Source organism: Rhea americana, unplaced genomic scaffold (genome assembly GCF_003343005.1).
Source record: "Rhea americana isolate MKP2758 unplaced genomic scaffold, rheAme1 scaffold_10, whole genome shotgun sequence".
NCBI lineage: Eukaryota > Metazoa > Chordata > Aves > Rheiformes > Rheidae > Rhea > Rhea americana.
Genome location: NW_028185039.1, coordinates 104783 through 128149, shown reverse-complemented (window position 1 = coordinate 128149; position 23367 = coordinate 104783). Strand labels below are relative to the sequence as shown.

At 57.2% G+C, this 23367-nt stretch overlaps 1 protein-coding gene and 1 long non-coding RNA gene across 4 annotated transcripts in view; one reads left to right on the top strand and one right to left on the bottom strand.

Annotated features, from left to right (window-relative positions):
- LOC146601555 (uncharacterized) overlaps positions 1-22759 on the top strand; it is a 27115-nt gene extending 4356 nt beyond the window's left edge. Inside the window, exons 3-6 of one of the 3 annotated variants that reach the window (XR_014895320.1) lie at positions 14957-15121; positions 17063-17138; positions 19933-19984; positions 21483-22759. This is a non-coding gene — a long non-coding RNA (uncharacterized LOC146601555). The remainder of the gene's footprint in view (positions 1-14956; positions 15122-17062; positions 17139-19932; positions 19985-21482) is intronic. The other 2 variants (XR_014895322.1, XR_014895321.1) reach the window with 2 other exon arrangements.
- On the bottom strand, positions 5558-23297 carry MMD2 (monocyte to macrophage differentiation associated 2). Its single transcript, XM_085300804.1, has 7 exons — positions 23159-23297; positions 8706-8787; positions 8012-8172; positions 7244-7318; positions 6821-6922; positions 6280-6349; positions 5558-5811 (listed from the first exon to the last, which is right to left on the bottom strand). Exons 1-7 carry the CDS (start codon positions 23203-23205, stop codon positions 5608-5610), a joined length of 741 nt encoding a protein of 246 aa, XP_085156930.1. The 5' UTR covers positions 23206-23297; the 3' UTR covers positions 5558-5607.
- Between the last annotated feature and the right edge of the window lie 70 nt (positions 23298-23367).

Below are 23367 nucleotides of genomic sequence, written 5' to 3'. Positions count from 1 at the left end.
AAGCGAGAAGGGCGCGGGGAGCGCCGCGGCTCGCGTGGGTGCGCCCTGCCGGCCCCGCCGGTGCCTGGGGAGGGCGACGGGGCCAAAGCCCGAGCGGGCGAGAAGGACGGGCCGGTGCGGGCGCCGGCGCCCGGTCCGCCTGGCCCTGGCTTCGTGCAGCGGTTTGGCCGAGCGGGTTTTATCCGACAAGTTCTAAAGCCGACCTGGACGCTCCCGGTTTGACGGTGGCTTATTACAGGTCGGTAACTGAAATCAGTACGGAATCGATTTTGACTCAGCCGAGGAGTTAATCAAGCCAAGGTCGTTGCTGATGCTCTGCCTTGCTCGGGTGAAATTCCTCCTTTTAGTTGAAGGAGCGTTTTGGTGCTTGAGGCGCCTTTTGGGTGAGAATCCCCCCCGCCGTGCGACCCCTCCGCAGGGCTGCCCGTGCGGCCAGGCTGGTGACAGCCCACCCTGTGACGCCCTTGTCGCAGCGCCCTGCGACCCAGGCGCCCGTTGGGAATCACGGTGTGAAAGCAAAGCCCAGCYGGGAGGCGGCGCGGCGCAGCCGGCCTTGGTGATCTGGTGGCGATCGATCGTAGCCTTCCCTGCCCCGAGAGGTGACGGGGGGAGTCATGGAAGATGTGGAAAGGCCGGGCCAGGTTTCGGGATGAATTCAGCAGCTCCCTTGGAAAGCAGGGAATCCCCCCTGCCCCCCAGGTCTCGGGAGATGTTGCTCAGCACCTCACCCTATGGGGACCCCACGCCAGGCGAAGCGTGATGACAGTGCAAGAAGGTCGAGGGAGAGGTGCGAGCGAGAGGGTAGCGAGCGGACGTGCACAGCCCAGGGCACGTCCCAGAGGAGGCAGCCGCTGCCTCCTTGCATGGGGCCAAATCCTGCCTGCAGGCCAGGGAAGGGGGCAGGCGGTGGATGGGGGGTATCGGGTGCGCGATGCCTTTGGGGTCCGCGGGGAGCGGCGGTTGCCCGCTCTGCCCAGCCTGCCGCAACGCTGAGCTTCCCCTTCTGCCTGCGGCAGCAGCGCCGCATCTGTCGGGTTTGGCGTCCTTCCTCCCGCAGCGGCGGTGGCCCCGTGGCCTCGACATATGTCAAATGCAGGCTCAGGCGCTGCGGGAACAGAAACAACAGGCCAGAGCAGGAGCCCAGGGCTTTACACCAAAACCGCTTCGGTGAAGGGCTTGAAACCCCTTCAGCAAGTCAAACACGACAGCTGGAGTCAGCAAACTCAGCAACTTTATTTTTTCCCAATGAAGCTCCATGGCTTGCGGACCAGCTCCGACCTCGGTCCCCCAACCAAGGCCAGGCTTGAGAGGCGGCTCGGAGCCGCGGCCCTCGCCCCGGCCGCGACGGCCTCTCCCCCCACCGAGCCGCGGGGCTCGGAGCGGTCCCTCAGCACCAGCAGAAATACCGGCTCTGCTTGGGGGAAATTCACTGCGCTTTCGTCCCTTAAAACGATGCCAGTCAGAAAATGGGTTTGGGTTTCTTTCCAGATCCTTCAGGAAAACTCATTTTGACTTAACAAGCAGGCAGAAGCGAGGTATCTTGAGTTTTTATTTCAATCCTACTCCACAGGAAACAATATTCACTAATGTTACCTTTCTTACGTTGGGCTTTAATAGTATCCAGTACTGTGTTAAATATAAAATACTGATAGAACAGGAATGGCGGGTGAAAAGTAAAGGATGCTAAAAAGATCTTTCGAATCCTCGTTCACAGACGTCCTGAATGTTACAACTCATTTAAAGTTAGTATAAAAGGGGATGACAGTCCCATAGCACTTCCCCCCGAACCTCCCCCGTGCTTTACAAGGAAAGGACTCATAAAGCGCGAGGAGACGGTGAACGTATCAGCAATGGAGACGCCTGCTCCGCAAATTGAGGGTCTTTGCGAACCGGCTGGATTTCGAGGCAGGGTAGGGATGTTCCCGCACCCTCCAGCAGACCTGGTTCCCTGTTCCCGCAACTGCTTCTCAGTGCATCTTCGCTCCTGTTTTCCAGGTGGGGAAGCTGAGGCACAGAGAAGGGTCCCGACTCGCCAGAGAGCAAATCAGCAGCAAAAACAGCAGCTCGTGTTCTGGGTTCATGCATCCCTCAAGTCCAACCCAAAATTTGCTCCACAAACAGCCAGTTTTCAATTCAAAAGCTTTATCTTCTCCTCTGACCAGTAAAACTGAGATCAGCCAAGGGCCAAGAAGCAAGAACGGGGTCCCGGAGGGCGTGGGGAGAACCAGCAGCGGTGATGTCCACCTCGGACGGGCTCGCTCGCCGCTGCGGGCCCTGAGCCTGGGCCAGGAACTTGCTGCAAGGGGCAYGAAGCTGGGTTGCTCGCCTTGGCACGGCACGGCACAGCACGGCTCCGGGCTGGGGGGACCCTTCGCTCTCCTGGGGAGCAGGCAGGCAGGGAGCCTGGCTCCTTGGGCGGGCCGCTGGAGAGGCGGGAGCTGTAAATCTCCTTCGCTTGCCAAGTCCAGCTGAGGCTGCCGCAGCTGCAGTTAATCAAGGGGACAAGCGGGGCCGATGGGCCATYGATGCCTTGAGGGACTCGCGAGGGGTTTGCAGGCAGGSCTAAGGGCAGAGGTGTCAAAGCCCGGACRATGAGCAGCCCCCACGGCCAGCAGYGCTGCTGGCACRGCTGGGAGGTGGCATCYCGCGGGGGGTTTCTGAGCCTTGGCTAGCTGGCGTGTTCCCCCTACTAGCACCGTTGTATCTTAGAAATTGCCAGCACCAGAATCGAGGATCTTGCAAGGTTTCCCTATAACTTCTTGGCAAATAATATCCTCCCTGTTTACAGGAGGGAAACTGAGGCACCAGGCGGTTAAGTGGGTTGTGGAAGGAGGTGCAGCAGTTGGTGACAGCGATGTGCGTGTGCCACCTGGCAGCCTGGCTCCCCGGCCCCCACCGCAGGGCCCAGGGAGACCCTGCAGGGCGAAGGGCTGGCGGCAACGGCCCCAGYGCTCCGGGCTCGTCTCGGAAACTTGGGCAGCGGGAAGGGTTTGGAAAGGAAATTTACTGCGGCTCAGTTAGGTTGGAGATGTTTCCATTTCGCTGCTCCGGGACTCTTTTTGCACGGTTAAAACGAAGGCTGCAGCTGAGCGCTTTGGACTCCGGGGACGCACAGCTCCGCTCTCAGCTCGCTCCTGGCTCTGCTGYCAGGAAGAAGTGGCAACGCGTTGCCCAAAGAGCCTGCTCCCGGAGAGGAGCCTGTGCCGGGGCTCGCGTTCCTGGAGAGCCGGGCTGTGGGACCGCGGCGGGGACCTGGCAGCGCGGGAGCGGGGCCGAAGGCTTGGCAGCGGGCGGCGCGGCGTTTTCCCGTTAAGCRTAGCTCGGCTTTGCAAGCAGCCGGGCGAGCGAGGAGTTCGGTCCTCGGCAGCGCGTTGAGCAGGACGAGCGCGCGGGGAGGAGCAGAGCTCGCGCCCGCGCRGCCCTTCGGCGGCCGAGCGCGGGAGGAAGAGGGCCGTGTCCTCCTTTCCCTGCCTTGGCAAAGCCCGCAGCGGCGGCGATTCATTCGCAGGGGGGTCCCGCTCCCCGGAAGCGCGTGGAGCCGCTCGGCGCTGCCGAGTCTCTGCCCGGTGGCTGTTTGCTCCCTACCTGSCGAGCGAGCGCCGGGCTGGCTCGCGCCCCGCCGGCGGCGGATCCCCCCCTGCCGCGGGGCCAGCCGCTSTGGGCGCCCTGGACCCAGACACGTCTCCGTCCCGGCCGAGGGCTGCCCGATGCTCYGTGTCTCCTGCCGGTGACTGCTTCCTTGCTGCCCCCCGGGATTACGTGTTCTTGTCCAGGAGTTTGGAAAGGAGGTATCGCTAGGTCTTGCCTGCCTTCACTGCTCCTCTCCAAGCGTCCCARGGATGCATCTTAATTTAATCTAGGATTTAATCTAGGGATCAGCAAGAGACCGGAGCAAACCCAGAAACTACAAAGCGGGAGAAGAGAAAGGATGCAGCCCCGGAATCTCGATTCAGAGAGGTTCACTTCCCTCCTTGGAGGGCAAAAAAAGAAAAAAAAAAAAGAAAAGAAAAAGAAAAGAAAAAGCGTTCATGCAGATCCTCTGAATCCAGCCAGATGGGCGCCGAGAGCCGAGCTGCCCTCCCCTCCCTGCGGGGCAAAGGCACGCGCGTGGCGGATGCTGTGAGCGGGGCCCTTGCTCCTGGGCCGCCGCTGCGACCGCGGCTGGGGAGAGGAACAGCGCGCCCCACGGAGCGCGCGCCGGTCGGGGCTCCGAGCGCCCGGCCAGAGGGACGCGGCGCCGTGTGCACCCACTGCTGGCTTACGCAAAGGCGTCTCCAGTGCTCCGGGACTCCGGGGAGACCTGGAACGCGGTCAAGCCTCAATCGCACGTCGGGCCTTGTTGACTCTGGCCCTTCCAGTCGAGGATTTGGGAGGGGGGAGGTTAACCCCAAAATGATTTATGAGCGTTTAAGAGCAAACCGCGGCCGAGCGCTGGGGCCGGCTCGCAGCCCCCTCCTGGGGCCGGGTGCAGCGCCGCTCCGCGCTCCGGCCCGCGGCCGGCCACGTTGCGCGCTCGGGGCGCTGCCGGCGCGGCTCAGCTGCGGGCGCCGGCACCGGCTCGCCTGGCCGGCAGCGCGTTTGCTTCCCGACGCGGGCGGCTCGGGCCGCTCGCGGTTCCGCTGAGGGATCGCGGGCAGCGCTTTGACGGCCCTCTGAAATCACGGGAGGAAAATGCAGCGGTCCCGGACCGCCTCTGCTCAGAGATGTGTCTCGGATCTCTCGTGCCCTAACCAGGAGACACCCTTGGCTTCCCCCTGCCCCGTCCTCCCGGCCCCATGTGCTCTCCTGCCCTAGACCTGGCTGTATTCCCTCTCTCAGCTGCAAGCCAGCCCCAGACACCRCTGCGTGGACATCCCAGCCAAGGCAAAGCCCAGTTTCCACCTGCAGCTCCAGTAAGAGCAGTAGGACCTGCTAGCGCTGAGCGTGCCAGAGATCAGGTCCTGCTTGATTCACGTGCCAGCCACATCCAACTCTGCCTGAATGAGGGTTTCTCTGGGATGGCCACCACAGGATCGGACCTTGGGGCTGGTCTTTCTTGTGGGAATGCTCTGTGTAAGGGGCATGTGGTCCCTAGATCCCCATGGCCACACACCAGGTGAGACAGCCCTTATCACCCCCCCTCACAAATCCCTTGCACCTTGTTCTGTGGCCCTGAGGCATCAGACCAAGGCTGGGTCCAAAAGCAGCTTCTCAACTCACGTGGACCAAGCTGAGGGCTCCAACAGCCAAACCCAGGGTGGGCCTAGCCAGGGATGTGCAGAGCTGCCAGCTCCTACAGGATGCTTGGGGACAGCTAGATGAACAAAGCTTTTGAGATGAACCTCCCTGAGACCCTGGCAAGTGGTCCTGCAACCCCTTGGTTGGTCATCATGTTATGAAACCTTTGCCTACAAAAATAGACAGTTCTCAAAGTTACAAAAGAAATCTGTTTAAAATCAACCTTCCGGTTCTTCTCCCTGTGCAGGAAGGGCACCAGAGGCTGCTGCTTCTGGGTAGAGCAGGTGATGGCGGAGGGCTCTGTGGCAAGTCCATGGTCTAAGCCCCCACTCCCTGCTCCCCCTCGGTCCCCCAACATGCCAGCTGGCATGAACAGTGTCTTTAAAGTGTCTATCGGGACATTTTGGCCTCCAGCGCATCAGGTTGGTAGAGGTACCTCCAAATGGCATAATAGTGGATACCAGCTCCGATGGCCACGAAGAGGTGCCAGATGGCATGAGCGAAGGGGATGCGGCCGTCRCTTTTGAAGAAGACCATGCCCAGGCAGTAGAAGAGCCCGCCAGCCACCAGCTCCAGGAGGCCATCTCTGTTGGGCTGAGAGCAAGCATGGAGGCAGGGGTCAGCGGGAGCCACRCCAGCCTGCTCGTTCGCTCCTGCCCTGTCCCCGGAGCACAGTCAAGACCAAACAGCAGCGACAGCTGAGAGACGCGAGCAAGCCTCTTGCCTTCCTGTCTACTACACCCTCTCCTCCAGCAAGAGAACGTGTGGCCCAGCAGCACAGCTTTCCTGGGACCCTTTCAGCACCAGGGCGTTCAGACAGTAGGTCCACTGGAGAAACCTAGTGACACAYGTGGATGTCTGCTGGGCACCCGAAACGTGCAAAACTGAGCCAGGCCACATTGTACACAGGCATCGCTTTATCCGTCATGCAGCCGCCTCTGGTCTGGACCATGCCAGCCCGCAAACAGCCAGGAGATACAGCAGCTCAGCTGAGACTTGCTCTTCAGATGTTATGGACCCAAGTATTGAGCTCGTACGCTTCCTGGGCTGGGAGTGACTTACCATGGACAAGATGACCAAGGCGGGGAAGAATCCCATGATAACGTAACACACCAGCTCCACCAGCTTGTACCTGCAACGGGGAGAGAACAGCCACTTGGAGGCAGGGTGTGGAGGGACTGTCGCAGCCTGGCCTTGCAGTGACTGCCACCTCGCTATAGGTGCCAGCAGTGCACTGAGACCTTTGAGGCGTTTTGCTTTCCATTTGGTGCCTTTTGCTTTCTATTTGGTGCCACCACGTGGAAGAACCACCTCACAGCAGCATGTCCTCTGTTCCCACATCCCGGCTGCCAGAGCTGTGTCCTCAGCCCTAAAAACAGGGTGCAGATGTGAAAGGTCGTGGTGCAAGAAAGCCCTCCGCTGCCTGCTGTTCAGGACACTGCCCAGGGCCCCCAGACCCATCTACCTACCTACCTGTCCACCTCCATCTTTCTTGCTCTGCCCTGCCGCTCGGCTACCATCGGGGCGTTAAGAGGGGACGGAAGGGCTGAATGAGGCAATGCCGTGCACCCCTGCGAGCGCAGGGCTGCGGGGAGGCACTCACCGCTCGTGGAAGAAGAAAACGTAGATGGTCCCGATCGAGGCCATGATCCAGATGATCCAGCGCATGTGGGACGCCCAGGGGCCCAGCTCCCGCAGGTTCAGCCTGCAAAGCCCGGGGTCTGCGGTGAGGCAGCTGCGGCGGAGCCGGCCGCAGCAGCCCCATCCCGGCTGCGGGGGGGGGGGGGGGGGGGGGGGGAAACGCTGCCCTCGCCCCACGGCGAGGAAGGAGGAACCCCCAAATCGTTCGGGAAGCTGCAGCGCTGCCCGGGACAGCTCGGAGGAGGGAGCCCTGCAGCCAGCGCGGGTGCAGAGCCAGCACCAGCGGGCCAGGTTCGTGGCCCCGTGCTCAGGGAGGAGCCCGTCGGAGGTTCCCCGCGGCGGCAGGACCCGGCGATGGCCCCCGCTCCCCTCCCCGGCCACTCACCAGGGCGCGTAGGAGGCTGCTATGAAGAAGTAGATCACCATCCTGTCGAACATGTGCAAGCAGTGCTCCACCGTCCTGCGGGACGGACAGACAGACGGGCGTTAGGGTGCTGCTGGGCCGGGCATGGGGCCCGGGGCGGGGGGGACGGCGAGGAGGGCATGGAGGGGCACGGAGCTGCGCTCCGGCCGCGGGGCCGCGATGTGAGCTCGGAGGCTGGGGCTGCTGCCGATGCCTGGGGCACCCGTAGCCCCTGCCAGTGCTGCCCCTCCTAGGCCAGCTTGCTAAATTTGGGGTGCTCGGGGCTTGGGCTGGCGTGGGGCACAGCTCACCCCTGGCTCCAGCCCCTCCGCGGTCTACTTGCTGCTAGTGGCTTTGGGGACTTTGGCCTCCGTCTTTGGCAGGGGAAGGAGTCRGTGTCATTGGGGTCCCCACGGCACCACATGGAGACACCAGGACCTCAGGTCCTCAAAATTTTTTTTGCCTGGAATATTTCACTGATTTTTTGGTTTTAGTGATTGTTTTCATTGGGAGATTTGGAGACTTTTAAAGGGAAAAACAAGGTGTTCTATAAAAGCAGGGACTTTTGCAAAAATTTTACTTTCTTGCAGTAGTTAAGAAAAAACCCTTGACCCAGAGGACTTGGCTGAGCAAGAAGAGGGGCAGCAGGGGAGGAGGCAAGATCTGCTTCGCGGGGCTCGGGAAACGACAGCTCCCGGCCGCCACCACGGCCCTTCTCCACTCGCCCCGGCGCGGCCAGGGCCGGGCTACCTGAGGTGCCTCTTCTTCCAGGAGATGGTGTGGAAGATGGTGGAGACGATGAAGAGGCTGGACAAGCCGAAGCCATAGATCCAGGCTGAGATGGTTTCCCAGCGGTCGTCAGAGAGGACGTAGAGGATGGAGCTGCCGAGGATGCTGGGCAGGATCCAGAACTGGAAGGGAGAAGCACTCGTGTCGCTCGCTCCCCGCGCTTCCACCGAACGGCACCGTCCGGTCTCTGCTTTTCCTTTTGGGATGTTTTTCACCTCGGGCTGAAGCCCCGCAGTAAGGGCGGGGGGCAGAGAGCGACCGAGCGCTTCATGACGGTGGTGGTTTTATTTGATCCCTGTAAATCTGAGAAAAGGGGAGACCCTGTGTGGCTTGGCAGGCTGCTCGTGGCCCCGTCCCTGGGGGTGGACCTAGGCTGCCGAACGCACTGCGCCCTCGGGGAGCAGTATTTTCTCGCCGTTAGCATTGAATTCTCCCACCCTAACGCCATCGCTTTGGGAAAAAAGGTTGTGTTTGCAGGGAGCCGCTCCCAGCAAACCTTCCTGCTTTGCTAGCCGGCGCGGAGCGTGGCGAAGGAGCTCGGCATCCCAGGGCATCCCTGCTCCCCGGGAGCACTGCGCCGGCCCTCGCGCCCTGCTCCGCATCCCCGAGCCCCCGGCACGGCCCTCGTCCCACGGGCAGCGGGACCGGGACTCACTGCGTGGGTGGCACAGTTGGCCGCGTGCTCGTACTCCGTCGGCTGGTACCGCCGGTTGGACGGGACGCGGTGGTTCATGAACCTGCGGGGAGAGAAACAGCGTCGGGGACAGGGCTTGGGGGGAAGCGCTCTCGCRCGGGGTCTGCACGGGCGCAGCTGGCATCACTCGAAGAGCAAGGGAAGGAGCCGGCTCTGCCCGTTGCTCCGGGCAGGAGACRACAGATGCAATGACGGCACGCAGGATGCAGGCAAAAGCTGTTGCAGGGACGGTTTGGTAAAGGTCTGGAGCMCTTTCTGCCCCAGGATATGGTGTCCCAGTTAGAAAAGTTAAAAGGCGCAATCCCGCAGCAGGAGCGAAGATGCTGGGATGGGTCAGACTCACCGTGGGGCCAGCGCTAGCGGGCAGCGATGCCAGGGTGGCCGGCCACCGTGCCCAGCTCTGGCTGCTCCTCCAGGTGATACCCTCTGCGATGCCTCGGCTTTGGGCWGTCACCTGCGCCTGTTTCCAAGGCCTCCGCTATCCGCAGAGGCAGCATCTCGGCACAAATCGCTGCAAAGGGAAACCGTGCCGCGTGCTCTCTTGCAAACTTCTACCTTTTCTTCTGTTTCTCTCCTGAGCCAAAGTATCGGATTGCTCCTGGCATCCGGAGGAACGTATCAATTTTCCTTGTCAGAACAACACGCGCACAGCGATAAAAAACGGTCTCGGGGTAGGTTAGGCTGTTGCTAGGTGCATAACGCTCTGCCAGGCGGCAAATTAAACGTGCAGCTGTCAGAGCAGGTCGGAGCAAAGGGCCGTCTCGCTCAGCACCCTGGTCCCAGCAGGGTGCAACAGCGGCAGCTTCAAGGAAGAGTGTAAGGAAGGGGCAAAAACAGGGTGATCGGTCCCAGGTTGCGCCCTGCTGCTCSCGCTGAGCAGCGGTTTAAAGGCTTTTCCGGGGCAGATCGGATCCGGRGGGCTGAGGCCAGCAGGCCCCAGCGGAGCCTCCGTCACCGGCGTCACCGCGCTCACCGAAAAGTGGCGTGAACTCAGAGCGGGAAGCGGAAGGGTCAACGCTCGCGCTGCTCCGCCGAGAAAGGGGCCGCTGCTGGCAGCAGGCGAGCGGGACGGCTTGCGAAGCCACCGGGAAGGCTGGAAACGCGGCACGGCTTTGAGGCGGTTGCTTATTTTTTTAGCGCCGCGACCTGCAGCTTCGGGATGCGCGCGCGCGTGCGCCCAAACCGTTCGCGCCCGCTGCCCCGTGCGGCCGCCCTCGTGCCGGGTGCCGTGCAGCACCGCGGCCGCGGGGCACCCCCCCTCCCCCCCCACGAGGCCGGCGGGGGGCGGGCGGAGGGCTCTGCTCCGGGGCCCCGGGGATTTTACACGCTCAGAAGGCACTAAGGGGCCGGCCGTGGCGCGGCGCCGCTCGGCTCCGGCGCCGCGCTGCCTCCCGGCGCGGCGAGGCCGTTCCCGCGGCCGGCGGGAAGAGCATCCCTCCCGCCGGGGGACATCGTCACTCTCCCGGCGTTGCCAGGCGACCGTCCCCAGTTCCCCTTCGCTCTCTTTTGCCTTTTAATAATAATCAGCAGGGAAAAAGAAAAAAAAAAGAAGGAAAAGGCCGTGCGCGCAGCCCAGGCGCCCGGCGTGACGTCGCGGTTGCCGCGGAAACGCGMAGGAGCCCTTTGCCATTAATTTATTTATTTTAACAAAGCCTCGCTCTGTCTCTCCCACCATTCCGGCCCTAACGATTGTTATTGCTATTAGCAGTAGTAATAATTAAGGCTGAGAGAAGCCGGTTCCCACAGCCTGGCGGGGCCCGGGGGCGCCCGGCGGGGGTTTTCCGTGCGGGAACGCGGGCAGGGCCCGGGCAGCTGCTTTTTTTTTTGTTGTTTCCCCGCAGGAAGGGGCAGAGCGGCGGGATGCTCTGCGGGCAGCGCCGTGCACCGCAGCCCCGCGGCACCGGCAGCACCGGCGGCATGGCGCGGCACAGCACGGCACGGCACGGCGCGGCACGGCACGGCACGGCGGGCTCGCCGGGAGCTGCTCCCGCTGCCGGGGGCACGGGAGGGCGCTGGGCGGGAGGACGCCTCCTCCGCGGCGCTCAGCCCGGCCCTTCTCGTGAGCGTTCAGCGGCCACAAGCGCTTGCGAAGGAGGGAATGGCAAAGGCGGAACAGCGGAGAGTGGCCCACGCCGCTCGGGCAGCCAAAGCGGCRCGGGGCAGGCACGGTGCAAAAGCCTGCTTTTCCTGCCGGGTGAAACAGCCTCGAAAAACTCCGGTTATTTTGGTTGCCCAGAGTATCTCTTTTTGACCTCCGAAGAGATTTTTCTCATTTTCCCCGTCTCGTTTTCTAATAAGCATCAAGGGAATTGAATTCTCCTCTCCCTCGGGCTGCTTTTCTCCTTGGACCTGCAGCCGGGAGGCTTACGAGCCCCCCCGGGGCCTGTCCCTTTGGGGGTACAAGCCCCGGGACCACCCTGCCTGAGCCCCGCTGCGGGCAGGGCAGCGAGCGGCTCCCCGGGGGCGCGGGCCGGGCTTGCTGGCCTGCAGCGGGCGAGCAGCGGCCGGGCGCGGGGAGCAGCGCGGCGCCGGCCGGCCGCTCGGGGATGACGTCCCGCCGGTGTCCTCGGGGCGCGGGGAGACGAGAGCGTTCGGGCACGCTGCTACCGCGGGTGTTTTGCTTTGCAGGGGGGGGGGGCTCTGCGGAGCCATCAGCCCTCGCTGGGGCTCGGCRGGGAGCCGACGCGCGGGTGGGTTAACTGCGGCCCTGGGGCTTTTGCCTGCCCTCCCTGTGCCCGCCTCACCCTGGCCCCTTTCCCAGGGAGGGAGAGCGCAAAGGGCCCGTCCCGGAGTCTCGGCCCGGGAAACAAAGAGCCCCTTGTCCCAGGGAGCCGGGGAAAGCGCGGAGGCGACTTCCCAGGCTTGTTCCTTTCTCCTTCTCTTTCTCCCACTCTGCTTTTCTGTGGGATTGTTTTGGGAGTTTTTTTTTTTTTAAAGACTTTTATCCAAGAACAAAGTTCTGACCTCAAAATCATGCAGATCTGCAAATTGCCTCCTGGCTCTTGCTTTGCTAGGGGTGGAGGAGGAGAAGGTGAAAGGAGGATTAAAGTAAAGTGTGCCTTGAGGCAAGTTGTGTGGGAGCGCTGGAGCACCTGGGCTCTCCAGGGCACCYGGGGCTGGGCACCTGCGCGGTCAGGATCACGCGCGCCCGCGGGCGATGAGACACAGCGTGCCTGCCGTGCGGCTGCTGGGCACGCGTGCACCCGCGGSGGAGGCACGGAGCGAGGCGGGCGCGAGGGGTTCGGGGGAGACGGGGTGAGGATTCAGGGTTTTGCTCCTGGCTTTGACGATGGCTCTCTGTCTGCCCTCTGTCAAGACCCTTCAGCTTCCTTCAGCCTCAGTTTCCCCATCTCCGAGATGAAGGCAAGAAATTTGCCATCTCCTTTGGCAAAGGAGCCCCTGAACAGCTCACCCCCTAAACCCATAGCCAGCTCACTCCCATGCCATTGGCTTGCTGCAGGCTGAAACGAGGTGGGAAAAAGCAAAAAGAAGCAAAACATGGAGCTTTTCAGGCAGCTGTCAGTGGAAGGTTTGTCAGGGAAACCCACCTAGCAGCTTCTCGCAGGAGCAGGCACCTCCTCAGGGCTTGGAGGAGGTCAGCCAGCGCAGGGGACCAGGCTTGAGCCACCTCCTAAGAAGAGCTGCACAAGGGTCTATGCACCCTCGGGGCTCTCTCGTTTCACTTCAGTTTGAGCAGGCCACAGCCTCGTCACCCAGACACATCTCCTGGCTGGATGCTCCGAGAGCCRCTCTGTCCTCCGCTCATTTAAACAGGATAGATGTACCCTCAGCAAGACATGTAGGTGCCCTGGGGTTCCTCCCTGCTAGGGCCTTGGATGAGCACTGTTTTTACAGTGGAGACCAGTTTGATGACTCTGCAACATAGGAACAGCATGGAACAGATAGAGGAGGTGGCAAAAGGTCCCATCTGGCCAGAGGAGGGTTGAGGAGCAAGAGGCTGCTCCAAGAAGGTCCCTCATGAACCTTCATGGTACTGAAAAACTAAGACATTGGGTATCTCATCACAGAAGGAAGGTTGATGTCAAAGGCCTGTTAAATCCAGCTGACTTTGGATCAAATTTGGGGACATCCCTCTGTTTGCTTTCCAAGTCCTTGAAAGGAGCTGTTGCAACACTTGACATCCTTAGTCTTGCTACATGTTTCACTGTATATGTGACATACAGYTAAGGTGCTGAGCTCTCTCTGCACATTGCTGAGTTAGTGTCCATGGCTATGACATCTGAAGAGCCAACACACCTGGCATGTAACTCGCCTTYCCACTAAGCAGTAACTCTGGGCTATATGTTGAGTCACGGGCTTGGGTACTAGGAGGGCAGCAACTTGGTGTCATTGGGAAAGATCTCTCATGGCCGAATAAAAAGGTGTGAAAATCTTGGTGAGCCAAAGGGTAGCAGAAACCACATGGGAAGGAAATGCAAACTGGTAGGTGAACATCCAGCTCCCATGCAGGATTTGGCTGAGGGGGGGCTTGTTCAGGGCTGAAGGCAAGCTAGGAGGCCAGGCTGGCACTGGAAAGAAATGGTATATCAGGAATTGTTCCCAGGTGATGTGAATCCCGCTGTGGCTAATCCCCCACAGGTTTCAGCTGTGAATGACTTAGAAAAGGGCTGGGTTTGGGTGAGATCTAGTTTAGTGTCTTCAGAAGCAGAGGTGCTGGTTTGATGTGCACTGCCCTGGGAGCTGTAGGTGTGAAAGCTATTGCTAGGTGGGGCCTGTCCTGGATTTCTTGCTGGCTGCTCTGCAATGCTTTGGGATTTGACTGTGAGTTTAGAGGATTTATTTATCTCCTTGTGGCTGTGTGTGTGACAACTGCTTTTAAAAAGGTAGTAGAGCTGCTAAAGGATTGTAGTACTGTGGTGGCCTATTGACAGAGAAGAAAGCTGCAGAAAGCACAAGCCTTTGGCAGGAGGTGACCTACAATAGTGGTGAGGCCTGCTATGGCCTTTCTGGCCTCTTGGTCATCCCTTAGTGGCCCTTTGGGCCCATTTTAGGTCCTTTGGGTCTACTCGAGGCTTGAGAGTGTGTATTGCAATGCTCTGAGGTAAGAGTGACCCAAAGGACATGTCTCTCTGGGGCAGACTGGCTCCTAGACCCACTTCTCCAAGGCTCCTGAACTTCTAAAACTTGCTTTTTTTAGAGCAGTGTGGGGAGCCACCAAGAATGCACCTCCTGCATGCTCTCACCCTCTCCCAAAGGCAATGTACGTACTTGTGAGGCTGGAAGCATTTCTGCACCAGTGCAGCTTTACTGCTTCTGTGTTGCCCCTACAGGGTGCCTTCACACTGTAGCCTGGTGCGTGGACTGGGCTAGCCCTAATAAGCCCCTGGTGATGCCACCCAGCCACAGCAAACGCTGGAGCTTGAGCCTCAAAGTTGTGCTCATGTACAATGAGCTGCTGTGGATACCGCTGTAAGCTGGAGCTTGGCATATGCTATGCTTTTGGCCTGTAATCTGATAATGCTCCAGTTCTGGTCCCTGCTAATAGGATTCATCCTCTCAATCTCTTCTGTGACTTGTAATTAGCTCACTCCTGGAGAGCTGAGTGTGATCGGTACTGAGCAGAGGGCCAAATGTGGCTCCAGGATGGGGCATGCTACCCAGGCTGAGTGAGATGGRGAGCAGGAGGACAAGGAGTTGCTTGCGGCCTTCTCGAGTCTAGGACGTGACATCTGCAACTTGATGACATGGGAAAAGCTTGGCAGTTTTCCCCCCTGCCAAACTACTTCAGCTCCCTGAGTAGAGCCCCCAAATTCTGCAGTACCACAAAACCACTTTCTCCAGACCTGGAGCACTCCAGAAATCCTGCTTTTCCTTCCTACCTGCCACAAGAACACTTTCCTTTGGAAAGCACAAGAGGAAAGGCTTGGGCTGGCACTGCCCAATAATGCCATCTGCAAGGCCACCCACGCAGGCGTGTGCTYGAATGCATGGCACCCCATTAAAAGAGATGAAGCCTCTATTTCCATGCCTGTTTCTTGATGTCTGTATGTTCCTACGTGAACATATGGCGCTTCAGGTTTGGAAAGATGAGCTGTGCATGCTGCAAGTCAGCTCCCTGTGCCTCCCAGGCAGCCAGAACAAGCAAGCTCTGTGTTTCTCCTTTGCCTTGACTCCAGCCCATGTYGTGTCAGAAGGGGCAATAAGGCTGAGGAAGCAAGACAACCCACTGTTTTCTTTTCTACTGATTTCAGCGTTATGCAAAGAGCTGACAACTTGGAGAGGGAGCAAGTGAGGCAGGAAACTGAAAAGCTCCCAGTCTAGAGCAGCCCTCTTCACCCTTCCTTGTGGGTAAACCAGAAGATCACCAAATCTTTGGGTATCCAGCCCGGAAGCCTCTGATGTTCTCCTTCCACAAAGTAAGTCAAAATGGGCTGCAGCTTCAATGCTCTTTTATCACCTTCAGTTGTCTCCATCCCTGTTCTGCCTGTTTCTGCTGTTCTGASACGTGCAAACGTGCTGGGCTGGTTGTAGACCACTTCCTGGCATTATACAGTCTGCATGCCACAGGCTAAGAAATGCTGAGCAAGATCACTTCTCGTCTTAGAGATGCTCCAGGCCAAGGACTATGTATTCAGTTGTCTGTGCTGTGCCTAGCTGGAAGAGATCTGCCTGCCCTGACTTGTCCTCTGGACCCTTGTCAGTGGCAGAAATGACAGTGTTGCATAYGCAAGGCTATATTTTTATGGAAATGCCCTAGTCCTCAGGGTAAGAGGGAGCAGACTTCTCTCTCTCCTGCTGGAAGACGGAGCGCTTCCAGGCTCAATATAGAGTTCAGATCAGCTCCTTGGTGTAGCAGAGCTGCTGCCACAGAGCAGGTCATGAGTGAGCTGGACGGTGTAAAAGGGCAATTCTGGCAAGCTCGGGGGTTAAGGTGGGGTGTTTGGTCCTCTTGCTCTGAGAGCAAGCTGTGATAGCAGTGTGTTTGTGAGGGACCAAGACTGGAGGAAGGATATGTGCTGCTGCTCATCTCTCATGGGTTCAGAGAAGTAGAAACACTTTTTATTTTCCCTTATAAATCAATAGGACTCTACCAAAGGTACACCAGACTCGTATTACTTATCTCTTACTCTAGCAGAGACAACCTTGGAAGATTCCAAGCCAGGAATCCAGMCTATTCCTATGCCTGTGGAAGCCCATGTATCTCTGGTGGGGTTTAGTTRGTAGGTGGAAGGAAATTCAGCAGGTAATTCTCAGCAGGATTATATCTGTCCCCATTCCCACCCTATTTGTAGGGATATTTRTTTTTCTCCCCAGTGGAACTTCTGCTGTTTATGTAGATGGTATCTCTAACTCCTCCAAGTCAATGCATGACCCTGCAACAACAGCAGATCAGTTTATTCACAACAGATGGGATTGAGTGTTTCCCAAATTATTTTTGGAGCTGGGACTTCTTGTTTCATTTGGTACTCRTGAGACCTCCAACAGCAGCTGATTAGTCACGAAATGACTCTGATGTCCCAGGTGTTTCACAAATGCTAGGAAGACTGCTTTCATAGCCAAAAATTCCCTATTCATTATTTTCTTGCTTGAAAAGTTACTGTGCATGCTCCTTGTTGCCTTGCCTGTATTACTTGTAAGCATAGAAGTTAGTGTGACAAATTTTGGTGTTAAACCTGGTTTAAAACCTCTGTGACAGCCCCTAGAAGACAGGAAAGTGAGCTCAACTGCTTGCTCCATTGCAGGGGTGAGACCCAGCTGGCTGTGCCCCCTCCATCAAACTTGTGGCACAGGTGTTGGGCAGACTTGGAGGCTGGAGCTTTCCTAGACCTCTGCTTCCAGGCTTCTTTAAAGCACTGCTGTTAGCAGGGASCAGAGTCTGGCTCGAAATCTTGAAGGAGATCCCTTGTTCCCTCTAGCCAGCAACATGCTCYAGTGATTAGATGCCTCCAAGTTTAATCCCTTATTTAGCCCTGACTTCTACCACTGCTGCTAACCTACATGAGTAAGTTGCTCTGTTTCTCAGGTCTATGGAGTCTCCCCATAGCATCCGCTGAGACGCATGGTCTTGCTCTCATTTAGGATTTCTAGATGCTACTGAAATACAAATAATCTCTGTAAATTATTCAGCAAATGCCTCTGGACAACAAATGCRGAGAAGGAGAATCAGCTGTTTCAGAAACCAGGAAAGCAGATGCAGTGATTTTAATTAGTATTATTCACAGCCAATAGTAAGGCTCTGTAATGCTACTGTAGCAGCCGGTGTTGTTGACTGCAGCAGAGGGGGAAGCCAACTGTGGAGGTAACTATTTACCTCTGACTTGCTGATGTCTCTGTGTGTAAAATCCTTTCATCACCAGGAACAAGCCTGTGCTGCAGMCTTGAACAGGGACACCAACTTTGGTCTAAACTTTGCTCAACTAATTGACTCCTGAGGCAAGTACAAGGAATATGATGCTCACAGTCCTTTTTTTGTCACAAGAAGCTGTGCCATGTCACACTGAGCCYGTTTGGATTATGTGCACTGCATGAAAGTGTTGAGGTTCAAGTTTTGCTTATGCCTGCTAAACCCCGAAGGGAGACCCGAAGGCCCTTGCAGCCCAGCTCTGGCAACGTCCGACTTCTTGCACGGACCTGTGTGCACTGGGCTCCCAGCTGTGTGGTGGTTTGAATTTCCCATGCATCACATTGGCTGCTATCTTGTGAGATGTGCCACAGCGAGCTGTGCCAAAAAATCACATCAGGCTGACATCCAATACCGGTGGCAAGAGGGAAAAGACCATTGTGCGTCTGCTTCCCYGCCAAGGAAGAGGCAGGCCTGAGCACAAGGGGCAGGGCTTCTCGTGCCTGCTGCTGTATGCCTCCTATGGGTGGTCTCACTTGACCCTGCATCTGGTCCCTTCTGGCCCTCCCAGCGAGGGTATATGGGCAGTGTAAGGGAAAGCCTCATCTCCAGCGTGCTGTGCAAGTCCTGCTCTGAGTACTTGTTCTCTGCCGAATAACTGGCTCCAACGCTAATTACACTCTGGACATCTAAAACTACATGAGACGAGTCCTACTAGTGGCATATTAAAACGATATCTGAGTCGAACTGGCATCACAGATTAGGCAATATTCAATTATTCAACAAGATCAGATGATCCTGGTTTTTATTAATGTTTTTAGGGGCCCTGTATGGCCTCTCTCATCTCTCGGAGATGCATCTTTCTCGGACCTGCTCTTCTGGAGGCTGGCTTTGGATAGCACTGGGCTACACCAGCTGCGAGGACAGCAGGGTGGTCCTCAGCCCGGAGGAATGGGGCAGCRGGCCCTCCCTGCGAGGGGCACCGTGAAGAACTGCCACCTTTCCGGTGGCTCAGAGCCATGGTATCGGTGCTTTAAAGCGTTTCCCTTCTTGCTGTTTCATCCTACTCAAGCCGTGGGGAAGAAGAGCTCTTGGAAGGCATCTTGGAGCACGTGGGAGCTGGCGAGGGCGGATCGCGCTTTCTTTGCAAAGCAAACAGGGAGCGAATCTTTCTGATCCAGTAACTAGAGAGCAGGAGCGTTGATTGGGCTGTCAGCCTGCTATTGCTTTTCTTTCTTGTTTAGGATTTGAGTATCCCAGTGCTTTCTCTCCCACCTATTCCTGCTGTGCCTGTGGGGTGTTGGACATGCTGGTTCTCCTTTGCTCCCTCAGCATGGAGAGGGAGGTGGAGGAGCTTCAGGGGATGTTGATGTCTGTCTCCATAACTAGGTGTGCTGGGAATAATGAGGGAGGCTTTTCCAGCTGCCSTTCCCCAGATTCAGAAGATCTGTTTTTGAGGAAATATGGGGTTTGGATCTCTGTCATCTCGTGCTGGAGAGGAGGTGGTGTGGATACTGGGCTGGCAAGAACAGCTCCTAAAGGCAGGAGAGCCAGACCTGGATCCACGCACCTGTGAAGGTGGTCTGTCTCTCTAATTTCCTGTCCCTTCCTGRCTGAGAAATTGATGTCAACTTTCCTGGCTGCTCATCTTTTTCTTGTTATTCTGTGCAGGGCAAGACAGGCAAATGCAATAGGATTTAGAGCCTTTTACATGCATAAATCAAATCCTGAATCTGTATCGGTTAATTATGATGATTCAGTGCCCTGCATAGCCAGCGGCTCCCGGCAGACCTCTCTCCACCGCCTGAGCCAGGGGGTGGTGAAGCTGGCCAGATACACCAGCTCCCTGTCTAATTGTGTTTCCCTTCAATTACAGCTCTTGATGACCAAAGTCCAGGAAGCACTTTAGGTGCCTGCAGGGGGATTTGGGATAAGCCACAGCTGGATGCTTGCAATGCAGGCAGGAGACACTGGACCACTTCTGAATCTAGAGCAAAAAGTGGGACAAACCAGTGACAAAGCGGTGATGTGGAGGATGGTATCAGTTACCAGCTTGGTGTAACTTAGCTGATGAGATCAAATGATGAAGATGTGCAATTGGCACCACTCTGTTAATGTGGGGATGTGGAAACAAGCACCACTTGTGGAGAGAGTAGGGAGAAAGGGAGGGGGTGAGGGCAGGGGCAGAGGGTAATGAGAAGGAACTAACAGAAGTGGCCAGATGAAGCAGAAGGAGGTTTGGGGGGAGGGGGGTTGTTTTGTTTTTGTATGTTTTTTACTCCCATTGCCTATGGTCTACTGCTGGAGGAGGAATGGAGAGGACTCTGCTCTTGCTGACCCTGCCTGTGCCTCCCATGTCCTTTGGCTCCAGAGGAGGGCATACCGGGCCCTCAACCATTGCTTGCCCCCACTATCCTATATTGGAGGCAAAAATCATGAAGAGCTTCACTTATAACCCCAGTCTGCTCAAAAGGCATTGCAGTCATCAATATTTCCCTCTCACTATGGTGACAGGTCCCATCCAGCTTCTTCCTTCCCATCCACCCCAGCTGCAATGCCCCATCTCCAAACCATGAAGCCAAGCTGGGAGGCATTCAGGGACATCTTTGTGCCCCTTCAGCCTCAGATTTTCTCCTGGCAGCCCACAAAGTGCTCTCGCATTGATTATTGCCTTTCATCTCTTTGTTCAAAGCCTGGTGCCTTCCTTGCAGCTTCTGCCCAACAGGTCTTTCATCATGATGCTGCATTTTATTTATTCCTTTTGGTGTGCATATTGATGGCTAAATTCCTCCTTTCTTGGTCCTCACTTGAAGTCAGATAAAATGACATTAACAATGACTTTTCCACTGCAAGAAAAACTATYTGCTGTTTTCTTTTGTTTTGCAGGATTGAGGAAGGCTACAAGCAAGTGTTCCCCATCCTCCTCCAAAAGGATGAGGTGAGGTGCTTCAACTGCCTTCCTGCAAAGCCCAGCTATTTCTGTAGAGCTTGTGCCAATGTGTGCAGCAGCGACCCCCGGACTCCTGCTCATGCCAGCCTCCTTCATAGAGCCCAGTCCTGCCCCCACTGTTCACTGCCTGCTGGAGAAGCAGAGAGACAGGGTCCCTAGATTAATATATATATATATATATATATATATAAAAAAAAAAATAGGATCATTCTTCCAGCATGACCCAGCATGGTTTGTCCATGTTTCTCCTCTCTCTCGGCTGGGGTGATCCTGACCCCCTGTCCTGCAAGGCACCATGTCCTCTTTTAGCCTCAACCCACCGGCTGCCCAGAGTCAGACACCAAGGGAGGATCSATGGAGCCAGGCTTCCTCCTGCGAGTGCACTGCTTGTCAAAGCCAGCTCTTTCCTCTGRGATGTGCCATGCTGGAGCACAACCAGAAAGCACCCTTCCCCTCAGCAGTGGCGATGTGATGTCTCCCAGCTTGCCTCCAGGRCACTTTCTGCAGAGAGGCAAGCCTGTACGTGAAGCCCTGAGAGAAAGGGGATTAGCTGATGGCTATTTTTAAGTGATAAGCTAAGAGGATCTCTCAGGCGATGTAGGAAGCTCTGGGMTAGTGTCACGTGTTGACAGTGCATCGGCGTTCCTCTGGGTGAAAGCTGAGGGAGCRTGAATCCCATCCTGCTTGCTGTGCTCTCACTGGTGGTGTGGAGCTGGCCAGGGACCTCATGGTGACACCCTTGGTGTCCCCTCCATGCCAGGAGTCTACGTGGCTGCTTATCTTCCCCTGACTTCCTACATCACCCTGTTGTTCTTTGTCTGTTTTTTCCCATCTCTGAGTGAGGAAGATAGTCCAGTGAATGGGAACCATGCTGGGAAGGGGAGAAAAGCAGGGCAGAGTGTCCCCATCTCAGGAGAGAAGCAAATCTCTTCTCTTCTCCTCCTGCATTGTCCACAGCTTTTCAAAAGTTTATTGAAGTCATCTGTAGGATGCATCCAGTGGCTCAGTTCTCATCAGTTCAACTGCTAGCACCCAGAAAYGTCCTGTGGACCTGACCCTTCCTGTGCCCCACAATGTAAAGCTCTGGTCTCACCCCAAGGCCTGCTGCAGTGCTACCATCTCATGTGCTCTGCCACCTGGAAGGCCCTTTTTAATATGCTGGGCATATTCAACAAGCTTTCTACATGAAGGACTATGAGGTGTGAGCAAGCTGGATTGGGGGGAAATCAAAAGATGTGGCTGACAGGTTTTGCTAGGGGATCGTTGAAGTGGGAGGTAACTGCCACCCAGCTCCCAAAGTGCCTTTGTGCCACTGCTGGAAAGTACATGCACCTCTTCTTCTGCTCCCATCTCTCACTGGCCATGTCCTTTGCACAACAGCTRGGAGAAAAGTTTTGAGTTCTCTGTGTTTTCACAATGAGTTTTGGGCCAGCTACGTCAATAAGCATCACGTACAACTGCTGTGTAACTTCTGTCTCCCCCCAAGGCACAGGTAATCCAGAGAAAGCTACAGCATCAAAATAGTTCTTGGACAGGAGCACCCTGCTTTCGGATAGTCTCTGGAGGTGCAAACAGATTTTTCCCCATGGAAACCTGGAAGCAAGGGAGCGGGCATCTTGGGGAGGACGGGATGTCTCCAGCAACGCTGCACTTAACCCAGCCCAGGTAAACGTCTCCTGGGAATGCTCCTGCCCAGGGCAAGAGAGGAAACACCATTATCACTCCTGGTGCTCTCCAGACCTATTTTTCTGTGGACRTCTGCCTCTAACCCCAGCTGCATGGGAGTCTGACACCACCAGAAGTGGAGATCTGGGTGCCACTTGGAAGAGCACAAGCCAGCTAAGCCCCTCCAGAGCCACAAAATCCTTCCCCACCACTATTACCAGTGGGAACGCTACAGAGGCTGAACCCTTCTGGACAAATGCTGCAGGGTCTTGCAAAGCACCAAAATGCCGGGCTCACTCATCGCCATGGTCTCTAGAGCCAACCTCAGTGTAAAACCCTGCTAGAAGATCTCAACCAGCTACCCCCACCGTCCCTCTCCTGCAGCATCCTTTGGCTATAGCTTGTGCCAAGGGCTCTGCTTCCCGACTCCCCCTTCAGCTGAGCTGTGTAACCAAGGTATGTGGGGCAGCTTTTGGCCCTGGGTTACCCGCCAGCTCGCCAACCTCGTCCGCACCTGAGCCCTGCAAGTGGTGCAAGCACGGCTGAGCATGCTCTTTGACCTGGCCCGAGCGTTGCTCAGGTTTCCTCGTAAGCAGATAGTACGGTTGCCTCCTAGCAGCCTTAGCCATTAAAATGTGTCCTGCTCCTGCAGGAGACAGCTGCTCTGGTGGAAACCTCCTGTGTCTCTCAGCAGGGAAGGAGCTGCATCCCAGCCCYGTATGGGAAGCACCAGACAGTGCTCACGGACCGGTGGGTCTGCAGATGTTGGCAGCTTGGTCCATCCTCTGTAATCCCCTGCCTGTGGGCAGCCCTGGACATCCACCAGGGTCCTATCTCTGCAAGCGGGGAGCGCGTGGAGCAAGGCGTCCCACATCTCCCCCAGGTGAGCTTCAGGTTCAACAGCATTGCAGTGACCCCAGCGGGGAAATGTCTGTCCCCTACGGGGGTGGGGGGGTTTGCACCCCTGTCCCCATCAGGACCTGGGCTCCCTGGAAGTGAAAGGACAGCCTTGAAGCTGAACCCAGCATGGACTGAGGGGAGAAGCCCAGGACCTAGCCTTAAACCCAGCACCAGCTTAAACAAGCTACTTGATTCAAATACCTTTATTCTGAATGGAGGTTTTGGGGGTCAGGATGCCCAAGCAGCACCCAAATAACAAAGAGCTCCCCCATCCCTAGTCACTCTTGGCTTATCCTCTCCRGCTGGGAGAGGGATCCCAGCTCCCRGAGCGGCTGCYGGGCTGAATCCCTTATGGATGCAGAACGGCAGGTTGTGTTATCCCAAAAGACAAACTGTGCAAGCACACGAGGGCAAAGGGACCAGCCTGCACCTGCCCTCCCGGGCTTTGAGGAGCTCGGCATCTTTTGAAGGTCTTCTTCGGCTCGGTGAGAGCCGTACCCTTCGCAGGGAGAGGCGCGGGCTGGGGACTCTCCGGGGGGGGGGGCACAAGCACAAAGCAAACTGAAGGAATCAAAACCGCCGGGCGGGTGGCTTTACCTGGCGTATCGGGTCTTCTGGAAATCCAGGACTCTGGACACGAACATCTCGACGGGGCCATCAGCGTCCCGCGCCGGTCCAGGGCCGGCCGAGGGAAGGGGGAGGACGGGCCGGAGAGCGAACGCGGCGGCGGGCAGGGCAGCCGGGGCCGCCCGGGGGCCGAGCCGGGGGGACCCGCGCCAACTTCGTCGGCCGCCGCTTCGCCTGGC